Source organism: Crinia signifera, chromosome 3 (assembly GCF_055691185.1).
Source record: "Crinia signifera chromosome 3, ASM5569118v1, whole genome shotgun sequence".
Lineage (NCBI taxonomy): Eukaryota > Metazoa > Chordata > Amphibia > Anura > Myobatrachidae > Crinia > Crinia signifera.
The window spans coordinates 169,017,683-169,044,765 of record NC_139219.1 but is presented as its reverse complement, the minus strand read 5'-3'; the positions used below and the strand labels follow the sequence as shown (position 1 = coordinate 169,044,765).

The 27,083-nt window shown below is 44.4% G+C and overlaps 1 protein-coding gene across 1 annotated transcript in view; it reads left to right on the top strand.

Moving 5' to 3' along the window:
• The window catches only part of LOC146062941 (uncharacterized), a 178,428-nt gene that overhangs the window by 134,945 nt on the left and 16,400 nt on the right, over window positions 1-27,083 (top strand). Inside the window, exons 39-42 of the mRNA XM_083174951.1 lie at window positions 10,534-10,587; window positions 19,419-19,586; window positions 21,327-21,479; window positions 23,136-23,270. Of these exons, the coding sequence (XP_083031077.1) occupies window positions 10,534-10,587; window positions 19,419-19,586; window positions 21,327-21,479; window positions 23,136-23,270 (510 nt within the window). The remainder of the gene's footprint in view (window positions 1-10,533; window positions 10,588-19,418; window positions 19,587-21,326; window positions 21,480-23,135; window positions 23,271-27,083) is intronic.

Below are 27,083 nucleotides of genomic sequence, written 5' to 3'. Positions count from 1 at the left end.
CATTTGCTATAATAAACTGATCGGTGAACTCTGGGAACATTTCCAGTCGCCTCTTCATTTATCACCTAATTGGTGGAGGGGAGGGGGGTAGTTGGTGGCAGATGAACAAATTCCTCCACCTCTCTAGGACCCCAGGTTTGGAGATCTAGTCCACCCTAGACTGTGGTGTTTGTGAGTCAATGAGTCTGCGACATCTGTCACCCAATTTACCGCTAAGGTTAATTTGTTAATTTGTATGGTATGGCTGGCTAGAGCCAAAAAAAGATGAAAAAAGAAGAAGAAAAACATTTGCTGGGGCCCTCCGACCCAGCCATCCATCCGGGACATCCCATCCAAAAAGAAGTACGATAATAATAGTTAGGGTGAGTTCATGGATGTCCCCGATGACATCATTGAATCTATAATAGATGAGGTGGCGAGATAAATCGCCCATCTCCCCACCATTCATCCATCAAAGATTTTAAAATTAATGACGCTCCAAAGAGCCCACAAAACGACGCAGAAAGAGGTGCAAGATGACATTGTCCTTGGGCCCTCCCACCCACCCTTATGTTGAATACAGGACATGCACAGTTTAACAAACCAATCATTTCAGCGACAGGGACTGCAGCGGGAGGGACTGTCAACTGTGGCTGAAATGATTGGTTTGTTTGGGCCCCCACGAAAAATAAAAGGCAATGGGCATTGCACAAACTGGCTTTACAAGAGGTCATCCTCAGCGTCAGATTCCTCAGCCTCATCCTCTTCTTGACACACAATTAATTCGTCGTCGCTGGAATCAACCAATACAGGAGGACTGTGTGCAGTAGGAGGACGTAAGTGTTGGCGAAGGAGGTCCAGTTCGTGGAATTTGAAATTCATTTTTATGAAGAGCATCTTCTCCACGTTTTGTGGAAGTAACCTCCTACGCCGATCGCTAACAAGGTTCCCAGCTGCGCTGAAGACTCTCTCAGAATAGACACTGGAGGGTGGACAACTTAAATAAAGCAAAGCCAGTTTGTGCAAAGGATGCCACATTGCCTTTTTTTCCTGCCAGTAATGGAATGGACAGTCTGACATACCTATATTGATGCTATCAGCAAAGTAGTCATCCACCATTCTTTCAATGGTAATAGCATCATAGTCTGTGGCAGTCGACGTGTCCATGATGCTAGGAAGCTCCTTCAGTCCGGACCAGATGTCAAATAGATTTCCGGACTGAATAGCAGTCGGTCTTTTAGGAAAATTGAGCTTTTTCCTCGCAACCCCTGTGGTAGAAATTGAAGGAGAAGTTGTGCGCCTGCCACATTCCGCTTCAGCTGACAATTTTTGGACCAAGAGGTCTTTGCACCTCTGCAGATTTGTTCCCATTGGTAACAAAGACACGATGTAAGACTTAAACCTAGGATCCAGCATTGTCCCCAAAATGTAAAGATCTGATTGTAAGACATCCGCGACCCTTGGATCGTTGCAAAGGGAACTAATGGCGTGATCCACTAGCCCAACATATCTAGCAGAATCAGTGTACTTCAACTCCTCCTTCAATTTCTCCAACTGCTTCTGCAAAAGACCTATCAAGGGAATGACCTGGCTCAAGCTGGCAGTGTCAGAACTAACTTCGCGTGTAGCAGCCTCAAAGGGCTGCAGGATCTTGCACACCACGGAAATTATTCTCCACTGAGCTTGGCTCAGGTGCATTCCCGTTCCTCTCCCTATGTCATAGGTCGAGGTGTAGCTTTGGATGGCCTTTTGCTGCTCCTCCATCCGCTGAAGCATATAGAGTAGAGGGTGGAATTCCACCTCGTGACCACCTCTTGTTTCAGCTGATGGCAGGGCAAATTTAGCTTTTCTTGCAATCTCCTGCACGCACTTGCAGAATGGCGAAAATGTCCACAAATTTTCCGAACAACGGACAACATCTCTTGAACACCCCTGTCCTTTTTCAAGAAATGGTGCACCACCAAATTTACTGTGTGAGCAAAACATGGGACATGTTGGAATTCGCCCACATGTAATGCACTCACAATATTGGTGGCATTGTCGGATACCACAAATCCCGAGGAGAGTCCAAGTGGGGTAAGCCATTGCGCAATGACTTCCCGTAGTTTTTCTAGGAGGTTTTCCGCTGTGTGCCTTTTACTGAAACCGGTGATACACAGTGTAGCCTGCCTCTGAATAGCAATGGGAGATGATGTTGCTGCTGCTGCTGTTGGTGCTGCTGCTGAAGGCAATACATCCACCCAGTGAGCAGTCACAGACATGTAGTCTTTTGTTTGCCCTGTTCCGCTTGTCCACATATCCGTGGTTAAGTAGACAGTGGGTACAGAGGCATTTTTAAGGACAGTAACAACGCTTTTTTTAATGTCCGTGTACAGCCTGGGTATTGCCTTCCTGGAGAAGTGGAACCTAGATGGAATTTGGTAACGGGGACACAGGATCTCTAGCAACTGGGTAAAACCCACAGAATTAATTGCGGATACTGGACGCACGTCTATTACCAACATAGTTGTTATGGCGTCAGTAATACGCTGTGCAACGGGGTGACTGCTGGCATACTTCATCCCCCTTTCAAAGGATTGATTTACAGTCAGTTGCTTGGCTAAGTGCTCAGGACTAGCATTCCTGATCCCTTTCCTTGAAGCAGCAGCAGCAGCACCAGCAGCAGCAGCAGAAGCAACAGGTGTACCTGATAAGGATGCTTCTGAGGAATCCAGGATAGGAGAGGATTCAGTCAGGATCATGACATTGGGTGCAGGACTACTTCCCAATCCCATAATCTCTGAGGATGGGGATGATGCAGTTGTTTGAGGAGATTGCAGGACCTTGGATTTAACAGAGAAAGGGGAGCAGGACGGTGACGCTGGGCGGGCTGCTACATGTTTGTTCACAGTTTCTTTTGACAAAAACTTCTGATGGATGCGCTGCAAATGCCGTAACAGTGAGGAAGTCCCAAGGTGCTGCACGTCCTTACCTCTACTTACAATAGGTTTGCAAACGCTACACACGGCTTGACAGTTGTTGTCCGGATTTGGGTAGAAATAATTCCATACATACGAGGTGGATTTTTTGGTCTTTTGCCCTGGCATGACAATGGGCTTTTCCACACCCCGGACAACAACTGTCTCCGTCGGTGCCTTAAAACAAACAACATCATCCCCAACATCGTCATCATCCGCATCCCTCTGTGTGCCAGCTTCACCAACAGAATCCACATCCAATTCCTCAGAAGCATCCTCAATAACCAGGTCAAAATCTTGACTGGGGATGCTCTTGCACACACTTGCAGAGGGCATGCAAATGGTGGAATGAACCTCCTCTTCACAAACAGTATTTGAAAGGTCCGGCTCACATATGGCATCCACGGACACACTTAGACTCTCCTCTGGGATTTGTGACATTTGTGAACTCGCCTTTGTCTTAAAAACTTTCATTCTTTTTTTTGTAGTAGCAGAAGGGCTACCATCATTCTTCTGAGACGCTGTACCATCAGTCAGAAACAAAGGCCAAGGCCGTAGCCTTTCCTTCCCACTGCGTGTGGTGAACGGCATATTGCCAATTTTATTTTTCTCCGCACGTGACTTAATTTTTTTTTTATGGACCATTGTAAAATTTGATTTCTGCTTTGCTTTTACATGGCCTCTAGGCCTTTGACCATCGGCCTTGCCATCATGAATCTGACTGGTGGTAGCAGCTTCAGAAGTTCTATCAGGTTGCTGATCTCCCACTATTTCCTCCTCCATCATCCTCCCCCCAAAAAAAAATTTTAATACTTTTTTTTATTTTTCTGATTTTTTACACTGGACACAGCCTGTGACACTGGACACTGCCCCTGGTCACTGGACACTGCAGCACGACACAGCCCGTTACACAGGATATATGTCGTCACACTGGACACAGGATATATGTCGTCACACTGGACACAGGATATATGTCGTCACACTGGACACAGGATATGTCGTCACACTGGACACAGGATATGTCGTCAGTCGTCACACAGGACAGGACACAGGATATATGTCGTGAGTGACTTGTGACACTGGATAAGATATAGGCCGTCACACTGGACACAGCCCCTTGTATTAATGCTGCCCCTGTACACAGTGTACTACTCAGCAGCACTGCAGCCCCTGCGTGTGAGCACTGCAGCACTACACAGGATATATGTCGTCACACTGGACACAGGATATATGTCGTCACACTGGACACTGGATATATGTCGTCACACTGGATACAGGATATATGTCGTCACACTGGACAATGGATATATGTCACGCTGGACACAGAATATATGTCGTCACACTGTACACAGGATATATGTCGTCACACTGGACAATGGATATATGTCACGCTGGACACAGGATATATGTCGTCACACTGGACACAGGATATATGTCGTCACACTGGACACAGGATATATGTCGTCACACTGGACACAGGATATATGTCGTCACACTGGACACAGGATATATGTCGTCACACTGGACACTGGATATATGTCGTCACACTGGACACAGGATATATGTCGTCACACTGGACAATGGATATATGTCACGCTGGACACAGGATATATGTCGTCACACTGGACACAGGATATATGTCGTCACACTGGACACAGGATATATGTCGTCACACTGGACACAGGATATATGTCGTCACACTGGACACAGGATATATGTCGTCACACTGGACAATGGATATATGTCACGCTGGACACAGGATATATGTCGTCACACTGGACACAGGATATATGTCGTCACAGTGGACACAGGATATATGTCGTCACACTGGACACAGGATATGTCGTCACACTGGACACAGGATATGTCGTCAGTCGTCACACAGGACAGGACACAGGATATATGTCGTGAGTGACTTGTGACACTGGATAAGATATAGGCCGTCACACTGGACACAGCCCCTTGTATTAATGCTGCCCCTGTACACAGTGTACTACTCAGCAGCACTGCAGCCCCTGCGTGTGAGCACTGCAGCACGACACAGGATATATGTCGTCACACTGGACACAGGATATATGTCGTCACACTGGACACTGGATATATGTCGTCACACTGGATACAGGATATATGTCATCACACTGGACAATGGATATATGTCACGCTGGACACAGGATATATGTCGTCACACTGGACACAGGATATATGTCGTCACACTGGACACAGGATATATGTCGTCACACTGGACACAGGATATATGTCGTCACACTGGACACAGGATATATGTCACGCTGGACACAGGATATATGTCGTCACACTGGACACAGGATATATGTCGTCACACTGGACACAGGATATATGTCGTCACACTGGACACAGGATATATGTCGTCACACTGGACACAGGATATATGTCGTCACACTGGACACTGGATATATGTCGTCACACTGGACACAGGATATATGTCGTCACACTGGACAATGGATATATGTCACGCTGGACACAGGATATATGTCGTCACACTGGACACAGGATATATGTCGTCACACTGGACACAGGATATATGTCGTCACACTGGACACAGGATATATGTCGTCACACTGGACACAGGATATATGTCGTCACACTGGACAATGGATATATGTCACGCTGGACACAGGATATATGTCGTCACACTGGACACAGGATATATGTCGTCACAGTGGACACAGGATATATGTCGTCACACTGGACACAGGATATGTCGTCACACTGGACACAGGATATGTCGTCAGTTGTCACACAGGACAGGACACAGGATATATGTCGTGAGTGACTTGTGACACTGGATAAGATATAGGCCGTCACACTGGACACAGCCCCTTGTATTAATGCTGCCCCTGTACACAGTGTACTACTCAGCAGCACTGCAGCCCCTGCGTGTGAGCACTGCAGCACGACACAGGATATATGTCGTCACACTGGACACAGGATATATGTCGTCACACTGGACACTGGATATATGTCGTCACACTGGATACAGGATATATGTCATCACACTGGACAATGGATATATGTCACGCTGGACACAGGATATATGTCGTCACACTGGACACAGGATATATGTCGTCACACTGGACACAGGATATATGTCGTCACACTGGACACAGGATATATGTCGTCACACTGGACACAGGATATATGTCACGCTGGACACAGGATATATGTCGTCACACTGGACACAGGATATATGTCGTCACACTGGACACAGGATATATGTCGTCACACTGGACACAGGATATATGTCGTCACACTGGACACAGGATATATGTCGTCACACTGGACACTGGATATATGTCGTCACACTGGACACTGGATATATGTCGTCACACTGGACACTGGATATATGTCACGCTGGACACAGGATATATGTCGTCACACTGGACACAGGATATATGTCGTCACACTGGACACAGGATATATGTCGTCACACTGGACACAGGATATATGTCGTCACACTGGACACAGGATATATGTCGTCACACTGGACACAGGATATATGTCGTCACACTGGACACTGGATATATGTCGTCACACTGGACACTGGATATATGTCGTCACACTGGACAATGGATATATGTCACGCTGGACACAGGATATATGTCGTCACACTGGACACAGGATATATGTCGTCACACTGGACACAGGATATATGTCGTCACACTGGACAATGGATATATGTCGTCACAGTGGACACAGGATATATGTCGTCACACTGGACACAGGATATGTCGTCAGTCGTCACACAGGACAGGACACAGGATATATGTCGTGAGTGACTTGTGACACTGGACAATGGATAAGATATAGGCCGTCACACTGGACACAGCCCCTTGTATTAATGCTGCCCCTGTACACAGTGTACTACTCAGCAGCACTGCAGCCCCTGTGTGTGAGCACTGCAGCACTGAGTTAGTTAGTTAAATCACAAAAAAAAACAAAGGGTTCAGGGCTAAACACAGGGCTTAGGGCTAAATAAATCACATCAGGGCACGGGCCACAGGACAGCCCCTGGACAGTGGACACTGCAGCCCCTGAGTGTGAGCACTGCAGCACGACACAGGATATATGTCTTCACACTGGACACAGGATATATGTCATCACACTGGACACAGGATATGTCGTCAGTCGTCACACAGGACAGGACACAGGATATATGTCGTGAGTGACTTGTGACACTGGATAAGATATAGGCCGTCACACTGGACACAGCCCCTTGTATTAATGCTGCCCCTGTACACAGTGTACTACTCAGCAGCACTGCAGCCCCTGTGTGTGAGCACTGCAGCACTGAGTTAGTTAAATCACAAAAAAAAACACAGGGTTCAGGGCTAAATAAAATAAATCACAACACAGGGCTTAGGGCTAAATAAATCACATCAGGGCACGGGCCACAGGACAGCCCCTGGACAGTGGACACTGCAGCCCCTGCGTGTGAGCACTGCAGCACCTAGTTAGTTAAATCACACTACAGGGCTCAGGCCACAAGTCTACAACACAGGGCAGTGAGGGCAGGTCACGGAGCACAGCACGGAGCACATGGCACGGAGCACAGCACAGGGCAGTGAGGGCAGGTCACGGAGCACAGCACGGAGCACATGGCACGGAGCACAGCACAGGGCAGTGAGGGCACAGGTCAGGTCACGGAGCACATGGCACAGAGCACAGCACGGAGCACACGGAGCTTCCCAACCACCCTCTTCCCTCTCCAAGATTGGAGTGAAGATGGCGGGCGCGCGTGCGTCTTTTATAAGATCCCGCTCCCGCGAGAATCCGACAGCGCGATGATGACGTTCGGCCTCGTTATTGGTCCGGAATTCAGGCGGGAACACCCAAGCCGGCTCGGATCTGGCCCGGATCCCCGATATTCGGATCTGTCGGATCTCGGGGATCCGGACCCGCTCATCTCTAGTCATTTCTCATTGCCACAAGTACCGGTGATAAGAATTTATACTTTTCTCAGTTCATTAATATACATACACAACTAAATGATTGCTGTTCTCCTGATAATAGCTTAACAGTAATATGAACTTCATATTCAAAGGAGGTTCAAGGATCTCAAAAAGACCCTCTACAGTGAGTACTGTCTCTGGCTGCAGGTCAGAGATGGACAAGGCCAATGTGGAATCAAAGCGCTGTCAGAGACCCTGCAGCACACATCTTATATCATGTAAAGAAAGTGTTTAGAATCAATAATGTTACATATAACTTGATAAACAGTCTGTGCAGGGAGACTTGCTTGTCACGCAGTCATTGGGCAGTATTCAATGCCGCTGATTCGCCGCTTTTTACGGCGAATGTGTGCTATTTTCATGCTCCACGGCGTATCTTTTGACTGAAAAAGTGATTCGCCCTATTCAATGCTCAAAATTCCACGACGGCGAACAGTGAATGACGGCCAGTTCGCCGCAATTCGCTGCTGTTTTCCAATGGGCTTTTCACTGTGTTTCGCTGTGAGTGTATTAAATGCTAGGATGGTGAATTGCTTTCAGCTTGATTTTCGCTGTGCTTCACCGTGTAGCAATCGCCATCTTTTTAAGGTGAACTGGAATGTTATCTTTTAAAATATAGGTTTTGGTGTCAAATAATCAGTAATTTTTTCCTGTAAAGGGGCATGTTATTTTTATTCACGTGCGTGCTGCACATGAATATATATTTTAAATATATATTTTTTTACACATATGCCAGCAGGGGGCCTGGAGCCACTCATTACATATTCATATATTCACTTCACACTGCTCCCGCTCATTACATATGCACGAGCGGAACCAATGCAGAGGCTCTCTACCCGCGTCCCCTGCCAGCTCTCCGGAGGGGCAGCTGCCGCTGCCCGTGTCCCCGGGATCCCTCCTTCCCCCCGCACATTCCGGCAGAGGCAGGAAGACTTCCATCTCCCTGTCTGCCGCCATCCCCCGGCTCCCTGCGGTGAAGTTAAAATTCGCCATCAGGGGCAGTGAGCCCCTGTGGCGTTGAATAGGGTGACAGGGAGGGCTCCAGCCCTCCGGAACACGGCTAATGTGCAGCGAATGCAAAACAGAATTCGCTGCACATGCCAAAATCGGCATTGAATACTGCCCATTGTGGACGGACTCTTTTAACTCACTGTAGAATGCCACGCACACCATTAGTCTAGTAGCCATCTAAAGCTTCCAGTTTCTCAGATTTTCAGTATAGGAAAGAAAAAGGAAAGCATTCATAAGATGAAGTGCTTTCAGTGATTATTTATGTTCTAGATATGAGCATGAAAGCTTATCTGTAGCTCATACAAGTCTTTCTTGCAGACACTAAAGCCCCTTACACACTATGCGATCACCACTGACGCCAATATCAGGGGAGCAATGCAGGGAGGTGAGACTGGGCCATGCTGTATTGTGGCATGTACAAACTGTTACTTTCCATTTCATACGTAGATACAGGTGGTTCTAGTATGACAGGTTGACAAGCAAAAGTTTGCCATTAAAAACATTTCCGGTGTCAATTTGAAGGTTTCAGCAAAATGGACCCATCACATGGATGGCCTGAAAAAGTAAAAAGAAAAGATTAGAAAAAGCTCCTGTCAACCTATTGACTATCGACCGAATACCAACACAGGAGTGGTCAAACTCAGAATATAGTATAATATAATTTAATCTGCTTGTGTGTCTACATAATGATGTGTATGAGACCCAAAATGATGCCTGATTCTAAGCATGGAGCATCTCTCAGCCAGCGCCAGTGCTTGGTGGAGAGGCACTCCATCTGACTGGGATGCGCGAGCGTCTCACACGCACACACGTCCCAGTTTTCAGGCAGCGGGGGATGTGAACCATCTCCGCTTCAGGGAGACGGGCAGGGTTAGGGGTGTGGGGAGGTGGCGGGGACCGGCGGACAGCAACGGGAAGGCGGCGGGAACCAACGTCAGAAGGGGACACGCGAGTGTCTTGAGCGTGCACGTCCCCTTGCGGTGGTTAGCGATCCGACCGCCAGACCCCCGCTGAATGACGACGGCTCCATCTGTATGTCAGTATTTTTCATCTCACTCATACAAAGCATCTCCTGCTGTGTGGCATATTAAGGCAAGATGCATGAGGACACATCTGTATGTGCACATTAACAATGTCATATTGATGTCTAACAAAGCAGCCCATTATTCCCAATGTACATGACCCCATTGCTCCAATGTAACCAGACACTTACTTTTTTAGGCGTCTATCAATGTCTTACTACTCCAAGTATGGGATGTACCCTTCTGATCCAATCACCATGCAGCGATTTGGAACATTGCTAACCGGTATCACAATATCACAAATATTGAATAAATATGTCCACACCATTATTTGGCCCATAGCCTTTCCTCCTAGATTAATTATCAAAATATCTAGAATTGCAATCCACCGCGTATTCACTCGCGTATACACAGCAGCGATCATCCTACAACTGAAGGTTCTGGGAAAGTACCATAGCTGTCTTCCAAGTTCTACAGAAATCCATATTGCCAATACTGCTGGAGATCTCAAACCATAGGCAGCTAACTAACAAAGAGGCAGGCAGCCTTGTGACATTGCTGTGCCTTGTGTTTCAGGAATTGCTTGCTGTAATAGGAGAGCAGAGGAAAACTGAAAATGGCATCAAACAGGTATGTGCATACTTTGGTTCAGATGTTATTATCTGCAAATTATTATTATTAATTATTGTAAATACAAAAATTTCCAGTGGTGGATTTCCCACCAGGGATGTGGCAAATAGTTGTGTGGTATTTTTTCCTCCTATCAGACTTCGTGGTGAGAATAATCAGCGCAGCCTCTCAAACAAATGTTCTTCTTTAGGTTTACTTCAGTCCGTTTGGCTGTTGTCACTTATATATGTACACAAGCATATATAGAGAGTTTGCTGCTCATCTCATCATTGAACTACAGTATACAGTCATTTTTGTATTTATATTGAATTAGTGCCTAAATCCATATTTATCTATTAATTTCATTAGTATAAAAAATTGCTAAAAATAAATGCATCACTTGGATACACTGGTGGCATATAGAGGATTTTCCATAGGTGCATCATGAACTTGTGTACGCTAGAAATACATCATATATGCGAACATCATTTCACCATCATTACTACTGTAGACATTCATTATCACTACTGTAGGAGTCATTTCATCATCATCATAACTACTGTACACATATCATCATCATCACTACTGTAGACATAGCACTACTGTAGACATTCATCATTCACTACTGTAGACATAGCACTACTGTAGACATTCATTATCACTACTGTAGGAGACATTTCATCATCATCATAATTATTATCACTACTGTACACATCTCATCATCACTACTGTAGACATTCATTATCACTACTGTAGGATACATTTCACTATCATCACCATCACTACTGTACCCATCTCATCATTATTATCATCATCATCATCACTACTATATACATCTCATCATCATCATCATCACTAGTGTACACATCTCATCATCATCACTACTGTAGACAATCATTATCACTATTGTAGGAGACATTTCATCATCACCACTATCTACTGTACACATTTGATCATCAACACTACTGTAGACATTTCATCAGTACTGTAGAAGACATTTCATCATCATCTTTACTGTACACATCTCATCATAATCACTGCTACTGTAGACATATAGTCATCACTACTGTAGAAGACATTTCATCATCATCATCTCTACTGTACACATCTCATCATCATCATCACTGCTACTATAGTCAACCTGTAAATAAGTTGGGTGAATTCATAGATATGCCATAAAGATATGTTTATCTAGCAAGCTGAAAAAAGTGGTTGAAAGATGAAGACTTTCTGTCCACAGCAACAGGCACCAGAGTAGCTGGAAGTGGTATGCAAAATTGGTCACCTGGATACGTGTTCACTTGTCTGGCTGAGCCAGACAAGTGAACACGTATCCAGGTGACCAATTGTATGGGCGATCCACTTGAATACCTGCATTTATTACCCAAAAACAACTCTTACTACCAGAGGCGGGGCCATTTCCGACAAGTTATCAACTGATTGAGACAGTAAGTTTATTTTTAGTACTTGTTTTTCTTTGTGTATTTTGCCACCTTTAAAATAAATACATGTTCTAGAGATATGTACTATCTCTTGTTCTTTTGCTGTGGTAGCATCACCTGACAAAACTATTTTAAACCGGCTTTTCATGTATTTAAAGATCACATTCTCTAGCAAATACTGAACTACATTTCAGCTATAGTAAACAGTTTTCTGTTTCTGTCCAACAAATCAAAACTGTATATGATTTAGCTTTCTACAGAACCTTGAACTTTAATATTATATATACTGTACCATGCGTTGTTGTTGTTCTTGGACTGTCTATGACTGATTATACAGTAACACATTTTGGATGAATTTCCCTGTAGCCAGTGGCGTAACAACATATTTTGCACACACGCCCACCGGGAAAAATTCCGCGCCCCCTCCCACCCCAGTTAAAGGTCCCCATACACTAGTCCAACTTGTCCTAAGAACAAGTTGGACCAGTTTGCCCTGTGGAGACCTCCGGCAGCTCCCCTGGAGGCTGCCTACGATTTGGCACTTGATGTGCCAAATTATACATGCAATAAATCGCATGCGATTTATTGCATGCATTACCCCGGGGAGCTGGCAGGAGCGGGCAGGGGGGTCTGTGCGGCACGGGGGTACCTGCGGAGCTGTCTGCAACCTGCGGTCAGAGGGGTCCCTGCAGCGCTGTGTATTAAGTTGGCAGGGTCCCTGCAGTGACTTGGAAATAACTAGCGCTATCCGCCGGGTGGGGGAAGTGCTGCTGGGTTTGAAAACACTGGGCACACGCTGATTGGCTGAGATTCAGCCAATCAGCATGCGGCCAGTGTTTTCAAAATCAGAAGCGTTACCAGTGCCGATGCCCGGTGGAGGGCCGCAGGGACCCTTCTGACCGCAGCTTGCAGTGCCCGCCTCCTCCTGCAGGCCTGTAACCTCCTCTGCGACGCTGCACCCACAAGGGGGGAGCTGGGGAACCCATACTTAGTCAGCGCCCACACTTAGTCAGCGTCCACACTTAGTCAGCGCCTCTCTGCCGTCATGGTGGTTGCGGCGCTATAGTTACGCCACTGCATGTAGCACTGTAGAAAGTGTAAAACTTCCTTATTAGAATACTAATAATTTTCACATAAAACCAGTTTTATTAAGGAACTATGCAAAGAAAACAAGTGTAGCAGCGCACAGCCTTGAGAATAAATGAAAAATCGTATCAGATTGGATAATCTAATAAGATAAATTTATTAACACTTATTGTAATTTAAAATGCATATATCATAAAAATAATGGTAAAACATACATGAACACCCCACCTTTGATAAAGCCACCTGGAGTGGCGAAACGCATCATGGAGCTGTTTGGACAACACCACATACACACTCATACCGGATAGAAGTCTGAACCAACCTCTGGGACCCTTCCAAATACTTTGAAGGAACTCTTATACTGCATCACATCTATTGCAGCTGCTATCTGCCTAAAAAGTCTGTGCATCACCTACCCCCTTACAGCCATCGGTAATTTGTGCCACCTTGGACCAAGTAAGGACTGTTGGAGGACTTCCATACCCTCTAAAAGGGTGGTAACTATCCTTTCCAAATATCTTTTCGCAGAGGTATACTAGGAACGGACTCTCCGGTGTTTATTATACCATTTTTGGGGTGTTCATGAATGTTTTACCATTATTTTTATGATATATGCATTTTAAACTACAATAAGTGTTAATAAATGTATCTTATTAGATCATCCAATCTGATACGATTTTTCATTTATTCTCAAGGCTGTGCGCTGCTACACTTGTTTTCTTTGTATTTTTCCTTATGGGACTAACTATCCCTACCTACAAGCAGCTGCAGGAAATTGCACTCTAGGTGAGCGCCCCCCAGCTCTGTCCCTTAGGGTCAGTTCTATTTCATCCCCCTTCATTAAGGAACTAGCAATGATGGTAAATTCACTGAAAACGCCTATACTACTGTAGTGCACTGCATAATGATTTTGCTTTGGCTAGCTAAGTGTCATTAACACTTTTTCCACTAAATGGAATGGGGCAGCACTGTGATACATTGGTTACAACTTGCTTCTAACAACGTTAAGGATTGAGTTTGATTCATACCAAGACCCTATCTGTGTGGGATTTGTATGTTCTTCCCACATGAGTTTCCTCAAATTACTCCATTCCCCCCCCCCCCCCCCAACCACACACACACAATGAAAAACATACACGTGGTTAATTTTCTTTTGACATAAATGTAATCTACTGTGTGTGTGTGTGTGTGTGTGTGTGTGTATAATTGTGGTACAAATGGCTGGATATGTTCTTTACACAGCTAAAACTATGTTGGCAAACATAGGGGTCCTTTTCAGGATAAATCCAATAGCATCATAGACAAGGACAATAGGAGTTATTCAGACCTGATCGCACGGCTGCAAATTTGCAGGCCGGACGATGCTTGAATGACTGCATCGGCGTACGACTCATAGAATGCAAGGCCATAAAATCCTGATATTTTTTTTAGCACTGGCCGTTGGGTGGTAACTGGCTATTTTCTGGGAGTGTCAGAGAAAACGCAGGTGTGCCCAGGTGTTGTAGGGGAAGATGTGTCATCAGCTCCAGCCCCGTTCAGCCTGTTTCTATCACAGCTGGGGAGTAATACCTGAGCTATGCACAAACTGCACACACTGGAAAAATCATCCGATGGTGAGCAGCTTGTATATGGATTAGCCATTTACAAACCTTGCACAGCAATTCGCAGGCTTGCACAGCGCTGGATTTCACTCTGGCTGGGCGCCGATTACCTGATTGCAGGGCTCCGCATATTAGCAGCCCAGCGATCAGATCTGAATAACCCCCAATGTATAAAACTGAAGGCTACAAATGTACTTCAAGGTAAATTCTTCAACTTAAATAAATAATGAGGATCTAGCTGTGACATTTGAAATGTGTCCCAGTGCAGTAATGTCCTTTCCAATACTTATTAGCAAGAGTTGTGCATTTATTTACAGGTACGTGTTTAGATGATTATTTTATTCTGAAGCTATTTCACAGTTCTGGGAACTCATTCTAAGAAATACAAATGGTAAAAAATGGTGCTCTCTATTCCTTTTCCTTAATTTTCTTCTTAGTAAATGTCATTGTATGCTAAAAGAAAATATTACAAAAAAAAAAAGGTGATGTTATGGTGAAAATCATTATACAGAAAGTTATGAAATATAGAACTGGAGAATATATTTTGCTCTATTCAAATTATTTGATTTGTATATAAAGTAAAAATGATTCTTGAATGTTTGTTTCATATTTACGAAGATGCTACAAAGTTTATGATATGGTAAATGCCAAGGCAGGTGTAGTGAAGGAGGGGTAACTAGTACAGAGGTTAGACCTGGTGCTAAGCTTTTTGAAGCTTGTTAATTATCTCCATTTTGACTTCCTAGAGATTTATGGGAATGGCTGCTGTCAGTGCTGTGAGGGGTTTTGTATTGAATGCAGGAGATACTGTTTCACCAATAGATCCTGGATTATATTGTTATCTAGACCCAAAAGACTCAAGAGAAAGTGTGTGTGTGTGTCTAAATGATTACGGAACTATTCAGCATTTATAGACCCATAACACTAGTTCTCCAGCTATAAATTGTTATATTGTATGTGAAACATTGTTAGCGAGCTATAATTAATACATAACTAGGCTAAAGTCCACAAGTACAAACAGAGCTGTTACCTTGTGCTTAGTAAAACCTATAAACAATTCTACCATTAATTATTATAGGTGAGGAGAAAACAAGGAACCAGATTTCAGTCTAGATACATAATGGGGGCAGATATAACACTTCCTGCTTTGCCTCTTGTCCGTTGAAGCGAGGAAGTACAAACTCCCTTCTCTGGTGATGTCCCCTGGAGCAGACAGCGCTGTGTCCTTCCCCTGGCTGTACTGGGAATGCACGAGATCTACTAATGCAAGATCTCCAGCGCAGCCCGAAGCCGACAGCTGTCAAAGTCACTAGCTGCAGGAGGTGGTATGGTCAGTGCTGCTGATCGTTCATACATTTGCCCTGCATATTGGTCTGCTATTTTTTAGAGAGCAGCACCGATATGGACAAGGCCCTGTCATTTACCACTCACAAGCCCCTTCATACATGGGAGAAAAGCTTTAACAGCGCACATAATACCCCTTCTCCCCCATAACGCTGCATCATACATCTGCCCCAATATGTTATACCGGTAATTCTCTTTTAGATACTTATTTTTCATAACATTTAGGGCCCCATACACTATGCGACTTCTCCTATGGGAGAAGTGGCATCCAATTGCATGATGTGCGGTCCTGATGTATCACATGCGATCCTGCCGCCCCGCATGCGCTACATTGGGGCCACGGATCGCATCGGATGCATGTTCATAATTGCAATGTATTCGGCCACCCTGTACTTCAACTATGTTTACAGAGTATTCTGTGACATATGGGAGTCACCACAGTGGGAAGGGAAGGAAGTTGCCAGCCATCCCCTCATTACTACTGTATGACATAAAGTCAAGGGGCTCTACTGTGTGGCGTAGCATGAATAAAGGGCGCCACTGTCTGGCATGATTTGAATTGAATGTAGTATTGTGTGGACACACTTCTTCACATCCTTTTTTTTTTACTTTACCTAACTGACCCAACAAGTACCAAATGTCTGGCTATGCATATGTTTAAATCCCCTGTAGGCAGGGCCGTATTAACCCATGTCTGAGCCCTTAGACTTTCAGGTATTTTGAGCCCGCTCTGCTAGTGGTGGTTTGTGACACAGAGCATGTGTCATCATTTACACTTTTAGTATTTATACAGTTACCGATGCCCAGGTGAAATAAAGTCTGCTGACCTATTTCTATTTTCTCATAGGGCAATTGTTATTTCTTTCCTTTTCTCTTTTGAAATCACAATGTGCTTGTACATACATGTTGGCTGCCATTTGTTCTTGTAATACTTCAGAAATAACGTTTTTGGGCTTCTTCAACCCAACTGCCTGGACTGTATTAGTAGCAGGCAGCATGGCATCACAAACCTGAGGCTAATACACTATTGATCTGCTGCTAAGCTCCACCTCTGTGATAGATAGTACCAATGGACTTTCAGACGGTGTCCATAGGTGATCAACAATATCGCTCACAAACATATACTGCAGTTCCCAAAGATAATAGATTTCCCCATCCTCTATAGTGTCACACTTTAAAATGGAAAGTTCCTGGGCAATGGTGCTCTTCATGTTTTTATGTTCTCCTAAAGAACAATAACAGAAACATAGGAATCATAGGGAAAACTGTTTCAAACTTTAAGCTTCAATCACCACCGGTGAGCATGCCAATGATTTTTCAATCAATTACCTTCTATATACCCTTCAGTTTTGCCATTACCTAACAAATTGCCTTAGGCAAGATGATTAGATATGTCGCATATTATTCTTTGATACAGCCTCCTAATTTCCTCTTCAGGCAAGGTTCAATGGTATGCCCCAGTGGTGTCTCCAGAGGGGGTCTGCAGCACAGTCCAAATTTCAAAATGGGGAGCCACGCCACACATCACTGGCAGTTGGTGTGACTCCCCTCTTTTTAATTTGAATTTTGAACTATGCTGCAGCCCCCCCCCCCCCCCCCCCAAAAAAAAAAAATATATATATATATAGAGAGAGAGAGAGAGAGAGAGAGGATGTAGTGGCCCTAATAATGCACTTGAGAAAGCAGCACCCCTATAGTACCTTGCTGTTAATAAAGGCACAGGCGGAAAGAGAATGGAAGAAAGGAATAGAGGTGCGCTGCACTAAAAACACCACTTAGTGGCTGTGTGCATACAATAAATCAGTAATAATTTGATAAAAACAAGTATACATTTATTGAAAGTTTTTCCAGCATATAGGGTTTCATCCACAGTTTCGAGTTATTAAAAATGCCACATATAGTACCTAATAGTACCATAATGCACACCTCTATTCCTTTCTTCCATATATGTATGTATATTATGTTTTCTGATCTTTTAACCTTTTATTTCTGGACTGGTTTTGTACTTGACACATTTGTTTGCCTTGGCATGTGTTATCTACATTATATATCCTTAAGATACTTACACATGTTGTCTCTTTATGTTTTTATCTACTGTATTTGACATTGTACATTTATTGATCCAGAAACATTTTGAACAAAGAATCAAAAGTAGTTAAAGGGAAAACAAAATTCCAAAATTGATCACAGTTCTAATTGTTAGCTATAGCCAACTGTAGTGAGTGCTTTAAATGTACTGTATATACTTAACCCTTTGAGTGTCAACATCTGTGAGATGTGCAAAATATCCACTAAAATTTCCAGCGTTGCTCACATTTGTTTTATAAATTCAAATAAGAAATTTTGTGTAAAAAACTTTATATATCCTATATAAATAATATAAAAGTTTGCTTGGCAATTTTTGCACCTATTTTGACAAATTAACAAAAGGTTAAGGGCCAACACTAAGGGGGTATTCAATGTTGGGTCACAACTTTTGGGCGGGCCCGACAGCCGTGACCATATCCCGTTCTCGGTCTGCTCGACCGGGACATTGAATCCCGCCTGCCAAGCACCGAGAAGGGGGCGTGGCTGCGAGCTCGTCAATTCCCATCCCTTCTTGCCAGAACGTGCCCGACTGCTTGTGAAGTCAGGCTCAGTCTGCCGAGATACCTGTTCAATGCTGTCGAGGAAGACAGCATTGAATAGGGCCCCTCTGCCATTTCCCCCGTTGGGAATGGCGGTGGTATATTTAGTCTCTCCCTTAGGGCGGGATGTACTAAAGGGAAAATGTGGTAAAACGGGAGTTTTACCGCATTTTCCTATGTACTATTACCCGTCCGCCCCGTTTTCGCCAGGCAGGGTATCGCCACCCTCTGCCACCCTATAAAAGCCTATGGCCTTCTTTTCGCCGCCCGCCCCGTCGCGGCAACCCCGCTGCCTCACCGACCCCCCCTTTCCGCCTCCCTTGGGCTTACCTTCTTGCAGGTCCTCCAGGACCCCGGAAGGTAAGCCCTTCCTCCCCCTATCAACGCAGCCAGACGTCCTTCCGGCTGCAGGGGGAGGAGGAGGCGCCGGGGACAGCCTGCTTAGCTGTCCCCGGCGTGTAGGCATCAGGAGCCGGCAGGGAGGAGACAGAGACCCCCCCGTAGACCACAGTACAGGTATCGCGGGGGGTTTCCGTTACCGCACCGCGATGCCAGCCGCATATGTTAGTACATATGCGGCAGCATCGAGGCGGACACCCGGCGAAGGACGGCGATGTATATTAATACATCCCGCCCTAAATGTCTGCAAAGTAGTCTGTGGATATGTGGTGGATAATTCCAAGTTTAGCAGATTCTGATGAATCTTATACACCTGCAACATTTGATTTCAATGATATCTTTATTTCCCTTAGACTGCAGACATAAGCCATGAACTCATTATTGAAATAACTGCACTGAGAGCCAAGCTCCAAGATGTGGAAGAGGAAACCATTGCTGCTACAGAAGTAATCAAGAAGCAGGTGCAAGATGAATATGAAGCCTTAGTGAGGACTCTCTTTGCTACATGCATATCTCTAAAGGTGAACACATATCTATCTGTTTATCCTTTTTATGTAATCGGTATGTTCCCTTTACATGCCAAATTTGCACACTATGCAGTTTAGTAAATCAGAAAGCCTGTACAATAGGTTTTTATCCTAGTACGTGATGTCAGAACAATTGTGCATTAAGTACATACAGACAGTGTCAGACTAGGGCAAGAAGAGCCCCCCTGGGGAATGCAGTGGTAAAGGCCAATGCTTATGGGTGTGGCCAGTCTCCATAAGGGATGTGGCCAGTATCCTGGGGCATGGCTCACCAACATACAGAGGTGTAGCTAGGTAACATGGTGCCTGGAGCAGGGATATGTTTTGGCGTCCACCCCTACTAATTTTTCCTTCTCATAGTAATGTCCCTTATACATTATGCAACACACCACATTATGCCACACAACTTTACGCTTATTTCACTTTATGCCACACAATGTAATGCCTATTAAATATTATACCACACACACCATAATGCCCACTACATATTATACCATATGATGAAAGGATAAGCAGTGCTTAAAACCACTGTAATTATATATAAAATATTAATGGATTGTCTATGAATAATATGACTCCTGATCTTTAAAGAAGCAACATGTCATTGGACAGCGTCTGTTCCTATAATGTCCTAACATTTTGAGGTGATTGGAGTATAATTTCTGATTGGAAAGCATAGGTTCACACAATTGTGATAGCTACCAATCCACTTGTATGAGGATGAGATTTTCCAACCTTTCCAATGCAAATAATCTCACTGGCGCAATCCAATTTGTTGCCAGGACTCATCCAGAGGATGAAATAGTAATGGCAAGCTGTTGTCTTAAGGTGGTATGGAGAACACCTCTGGTAAGATTACCAGTCGCCGGTTGTTGGATAATGCTGCAACCAAAATGTGTCCATCCTTTTACATCTTCATACTGTAGCTCCAAGGCCCAACACTGCATGAAATTGTGTGCCCCCCTGACAAAAGAGTTTCTGGACCCCCCCCCCATTTATTAATTCTATTATATATATTTTTTTTAAATAAACAATTCAAGGCACAAATATATACTTAACTAACAACTTTTTGCCAGGGGTTACATGCTAGTTGCCAGAGGCTTCTTACTCATTGCCAGGTCACAGCTTTCCAGTGCTCCTGCAATTCGCATTTCCAGATAGCTCTGCACACCCTGCACTTCCCTGAAAGACGCTAAAGGTCTGGTAGGAACTATAGCATCTGTCTTCTCAAAGTTGATGCATTTCAATGTGGACAGAGATTTTGTTTGCAATGCAGTGGGGCTGGCTCTCCCTCCCCCCTCCCCCTGGCGGTGGTCTCTCTCCACACTTCCTGGAGCTTGCCTGCCCTATGAACCCTGACAACAAATGTGTAATTCATGAATCAAATGCAGTCTGGAACCTGTTCCTTAGAGGAAGAGGTGGATCTTTTTGGCATTGGGACCCACCAGAGGTATCACCTGTACCAATGTGGGCCAGTCTGATTCTGCATAAAAGCTATTATAAAGGATATGAATTGACCATTAGAGGGCTTGCTAATATAAAAATTAGCTTTTTACTGGATGAATGGAAGCACAGCATTGTATATTTTTCTGTTGTATTCCCTCCCTTGTATATACACATTGTACTGTTTTTCAGAGTATAACTAGAATTATATTGTTCCATATATGAGTAATTAAGCCTACTAGTCATAACTGCACATTTTTCGTACCACAATTTGTCTACTTGTTGTTTCAGAGTAAGATAGACGAACATCGCCTCAGTATGAACAAACAAGTGACAGAACTCATCAGTGAAGTTCGGAAAGAAGGCATGGATGGCATGAACCTTCTGAAGAAGAAATATGGCACCCGAAAAAATGAGGGTACTCTGAAAAACATAGTGTCTGTGGTAAGTTACAGGTAACACAGAATTTTGAAAACAATGAGTATTATGAAGCATCGGGTTGTTTATACAATATTTAAAAGTTAAAGGTTGTTATAGCAAGAACTAGCTAAAAGCATTATGGTTAAAAGGGATTCCAATAAATGCTTGATTCCGTTAATTCAGGTGAACAAGGTGGCCGTACCTATTGTCAGAACTCTCCAGAATGCTCCTCGAGCCAGTTTTGGACAACTTGAGACATAGGATAAGGTCAATTATCCTGTTGAAATATTCCATCATTGTGGGGATATATGAAGTCTTCTAAGGGCTATAAATGGTCACCAAGCACTGCAACATAGCAGTTATCACTCAGTGATTTGCTCAGAAGGACCAGCATACCCAATTCATGCCATGTGAAAACACCCCACCTGCATGGTCCTTGTTGATAACAAGGAACCATGGCCTCTTGGGCTCTATGCCACACAATTCAGCCAGGAACAACTGGAATGATTACTTATCGGACTATGCTACATGTTGCCAGTTCTCCATGGTCCAATTGGTTACATTGCTAGCCCAGGTTATGCACTGTGGTATGTCTTCTGCTCCCATATTTCATGGAAGCTAAATAATGCTCCACTGACCTGGTGGTATGAGTATGATACCTCATGCATTAAATGTTGAAGTGAGTTGAGCCAGTGTAATTTGTCTGTTACCATGCACAATTCTGGGCAGACGCTGCTGGTCATGATCTCTGAACACCCGTTGTTGGCCACTGTGTTGTCCACAAATGGTGGTAATGCCCAAATTACAACTGATGCAGCTCTTGCTATTTTGAAAACATCACAGTATGGTGGCACCATTATTTTTACATACTGCTATCCCAAGACTTCTGGCACTTCATTGTACATCCTGGGGTGTGATGGAGCAGTATGATGGAGCGGCATTATGGTAGGCTGCTGTTCATTGCACTGGCAGAAATGCCACTGGTTCCAGCCATGATAAGAACGTCAATGGCTGTGTGCTGCGTTCTATTCTCCCTCCCTAGATCCACCACTGAGCTGATGGCTGAGCTCTGCAGCTGGTCTTATGTGACATAGTTCAGCAGTGGTCTGTGCCGGGGTCCAGGAGGACCTTTCAGGAAGGTAAGCAGGAGGGAGGGGGTCGTCGAGGCAGCGGGGTTGCGTCGGGCAGCGAAAAGAAGCCCATAGGCTTCTATAGTAAAAACCCAGATAATGGGGTTTTTACTGCATTTTCCCTCAAGCACATCTCCCCCTAAATCTGCTAAGATTATTGGTTTAAAGTTAAACAAACAGTCCTTTTAGAGGAATATCACTTAGGGGCAGATTTATTAAGCTTGGAGAAGAGATAAACTGGAGATAAAGCGGAGAAAAGGTAAAAGGTATAAAAAGATAAAGCACCAGCCAATCAACTCCCAACTGTCTTTTTCAAACACAGCTGATTGGCTGGTGCTTTATCTCCTTTTACCTTTTCTCCGCTTTATCTCCAGTTTATCTCTTCTCCAAGCTTAATAAATCTGCCCAAAAATCTTGAATCGGGGAGTTGGTGAACAACATTTGACTAGTATGAGGAAATATACAAAAATATAAATAGACACTAGTGCTTTATTGAAAAAAATAGTTAAAACTGCTTTAAAAAAACATATATATTTATTTTTCCTATTAGCAAGACAAACTGCAGTCTCTACGAGAGGAGAATGGGCAGCTACAAGCATTAGTCTGCAAACTGAAGGCTTTGTACAAGTGGAAAAGTACAGCCAAGGAAGGACTGTTGCGGGGAAGGCTGAGAACTGCTGAAAAGGTACTTTGTTTTCTGGGTTGACAGGTGTGCGTACTAAATGCAAATTAGGAAGTCACAAGTGTTGTGTGTGTTGACAAATAAAAAAATAATAATAATGTACCACAATTCAAATGTCAAAAACAAGTAAGATACACTGTTTTACTTTAAACATATACTACAGTATATATAAATAAAAAACCTTGTGGTAAGCATGGCTGAACTAGCCTCTAATGATAGCTGCCTCTAAACAGCAATTTCCGCTGGAATGAAATCTGGAATGTTTATTACACACTTCGCAAACAAAGCTGCATAAAATATAGGACTGCATCTTAGTAATGTTCATTGCCTGTGATCAGGGCCGGACTGGGACCAGAAATCAGCCCTGGCATTTTGAGCACACAGGACAACCTGCAGCAGGCGGGACAACAAAAAGGGTGTGGTCTCATGGAAAGGAGACGTGGCATCAGAAAAAGGAGGCATTACACATTGTAATACCCATTACAGAATATAAAACAATCTGGACCCCACAGGCTTCTCCCCTTGTATAATAACAGGACACAACAGGCTGCTCCCCCTGTATGATGACAGAACACCACAGGCTACTCCACCTGTATAATAACAGGAAACCACTGGCTGCACCCCTGCACATTAACAGAACACCACAGGCTGCCCCCCCCTGCACAATAACAGAACACCACAGGCTGCCTCCCCCTGCACAATAACAGAACACCACAGGCTGCCCCCTTGCACAATAACTGGACTGGACACCACAGGCTGCTCCCCTGCACAATAACAGAAAACCACAGGCTGCTCCCCCTGCACAATAACTGGACACCACAGGCTGCTCCCCCTGCACAATAACTGGACACCACAGGCTGCTCCCCCTGCACAATAACTGGACACAACAGGCTGCTACCCCTGCACAATAACAGGAATGAGGAGTCAGGACATCACAGGCTTCTCTCAGAGAAGTTCTCTGGGAGAAGCCTGTGGTGTCCTGATTCCTCAGTCCTGTTCTCTCCTGTGTAGTAGTTCCCTAGTTTCCAATACTAATTATTCATTGTAGGGCTGCCAGTACACAATATGCAGCACAGTATCCCCAATTCACCTTATGACATACAGTGTCTCCAGTTTAAATTAAGACTGTGCCACACTATTTAGTGCCTTAATTTCATTTTGTACCACAATACATCATCACACAGTCCTCTCACTGAAAATCGAATGTCACACAATTTCAGGCTCGGGAATGGATCAGACCGGTTGCTAGTAGGTGAATCTGGAAATTGGTGTGTAACTTTATAAAGAGGCGTAGCTAGGGCGCTGACATGTCACCTGGCGCCAGATCTCTGCCACCGGCTCCCCCGCCCTGCTCGCCCACTCCCCGCTGTGCCCAGCATCAATCTACCCCAGTCTGCGTCACCGCACAGGCTACCTATAGCAGCTGCTGGGTGAGGTGACCGCTCCAGCACCTGTGGGACAAGCAGCAGGGGGTGCGATCAGAGGACAGACGGAGCCTGACTGGCAGTGGCCACCCCGGCAGTGAAGGAGCTGCCGGGAGAGGTGTCCGGCGGCACCCAGACACTGAATCCCAGCAAGAGGAAAGCCAGAGAGCTATGGCACCGCCAGATTCCTCCCAGAGTGAGCTGCGCAGCAGACCACATGCGCCCGGCATCGGCACAGACAAGCAAGTGTGAGGAGCACAAGGGAGAGAGAGACCCAAAGAGGACAGGGCCAGCATGGGGGGACGTGCTGCCACCCACACAGTGCCTGCCAGACAGGCTGGGTGGGTGAATACAGACAACCTCACCTGCATCACGCCAGACACAGACAATCGAGGGAAGGACTGCCTCCATTTTCTGGTTTGTTATATAGTATGTAACGGACAGTATGGTTTGTTATATATTATGTAATTACGGCATGTGGCTTTATGTGTAATGGGTATTACAAAGTTCGCAATGGGCATTATGGTGTGTGGTATGTTAGGCCGCGCCCCCTATTCACCGCGCAAGGGTCCCACCTACTACAAATCAGGGGGGGGGGGGCGAAATATGCCCTTGCTCCGGGCACCATGGAACCTAGCTACACCACTGGCTTTATATACCAGGATGGGGGTAAAGCAAACAGTCTTTTCTGTACAGTTGTCACATTTTATGCAGCCTACTTTTGAAATCTAGTTTCCGGAAGATTATAGTTGGCAGTAGATGCTCCACCCAAAGGGCATGGCTAGTTCCATATATGGGCATATATGTGCTTAAATGCTTGTTGCGAGATATTTCTAGATAACATTAGTAACTATACACTTTGGGAAATGTAGCAAGTATTGATGATAACAGTGCTGCCTGCAATATTGGATTTTTTTTTTTAAACTCTTTATTTTTGCAGTGGCAGACAATACAGTTGAATGAGGCAGATATCTGAACAATCAATTTGGTATAAACAAACAACATGGTATAATGCATATAAATAAAATATACTGCTATGAGTAACACTGGTTTTTTTTTTTGTTAGTTCAGCGAACAAACAGCAAAATAATAGCATTGGGGAAACACAGAAAAAGAAAGAACAGAGGGGGGAAGGGGGAAAAGAGAGGGGGAGTGGGGAACATTTAACCTTGCATATGAAAGGGTATCTACTGTTCAAGAACTAAATTTATCAGAGCAACAAGTAAGAGCCAGTGATCGCAATATTGGATTGTTTGCGATTATTTGCTGTGATATTTAGTTTCTTCTCTCTCAGCACAACATACGTGATAATAATTGTGATGCCTATGTAATAAGTTCCATGTGCAAATCCAATCTGATTGTATATATATCTCGGATTTCTTTGTTCCCAAAAAAAGGTAACAGCTGCATAAGGTGGGTTAGGAGAAATCAGGGAGATTTCTAGACTCTTCAGGGAGGCAGGGAGATTGCTCCCATTTCAGGGAGTGAGTAGGCAACTATGCCAGAGGACCCGTTGTTACTTTCATTTTCTCATCTTGTAATCATCTCATCTAGAAAACTAAGCAAGGAAATTAATACACTTGCAAGAATGTTACCATTCACTGCTTTATTCCCCTTTCCAGATCTGTGTAAAAATTGCTGTATGCAAATATACTGTTGTGATGGTCTCTGACCAAGCAGTAACTTTATCCTGATTTTCTAAAATGAGATCATTGATTATTTACATTTTTCTGTAAAGATTCTTAACCAGGTTCTTTGGTCTACAATAAATGAGACAAAGTCGTAGTTGGCTACAGTACACCTATGTCTGCCTCTTTTCCTTTTGTAAGCCACCTATACACTTTCAAACCTCCTTTGGGACAATCTATGTCGAAAAACAACAGTCATTGTTTATACGGGTTGGGATCATTTGGTCTATTGCATTATGGTCGAAAGTCATTAGGTCGAATCCATCAGGTCGACATGCTAAAAGGTCGACATGACTCTAGGTCGACATGGGAAAAGGTCGACATGATTCTAGGTCGAAAGGTCATTAGTTCGACAGGTCATTAGTTCGACAAGGTCATTAGTTCGACATTGTCTATGTCGACATTCACAAGGTCGACATGGGGTTTTTTACTGTTTTTTTACCTGAATGTCAACACAGTCGACATGGACACAGTTTAAAGTGCACTGCATCCCCTCGCATCGCTCGCTGCGCTCGCTATGCGTCGGGCACGGTGCCTCGCTACGCTCGGCACACTATTTTATTCTCCCACCACGCCCTAGTGGATGGTAGGGCATGAAATACCGCCTGTCGGCACATGTTGGCTCAAAAAACAGTGAAAAACTCCATGTCGACCTTGTGAATGTCGACATAGACAATGTCGAACTAATGACCTTGTCGAACTAA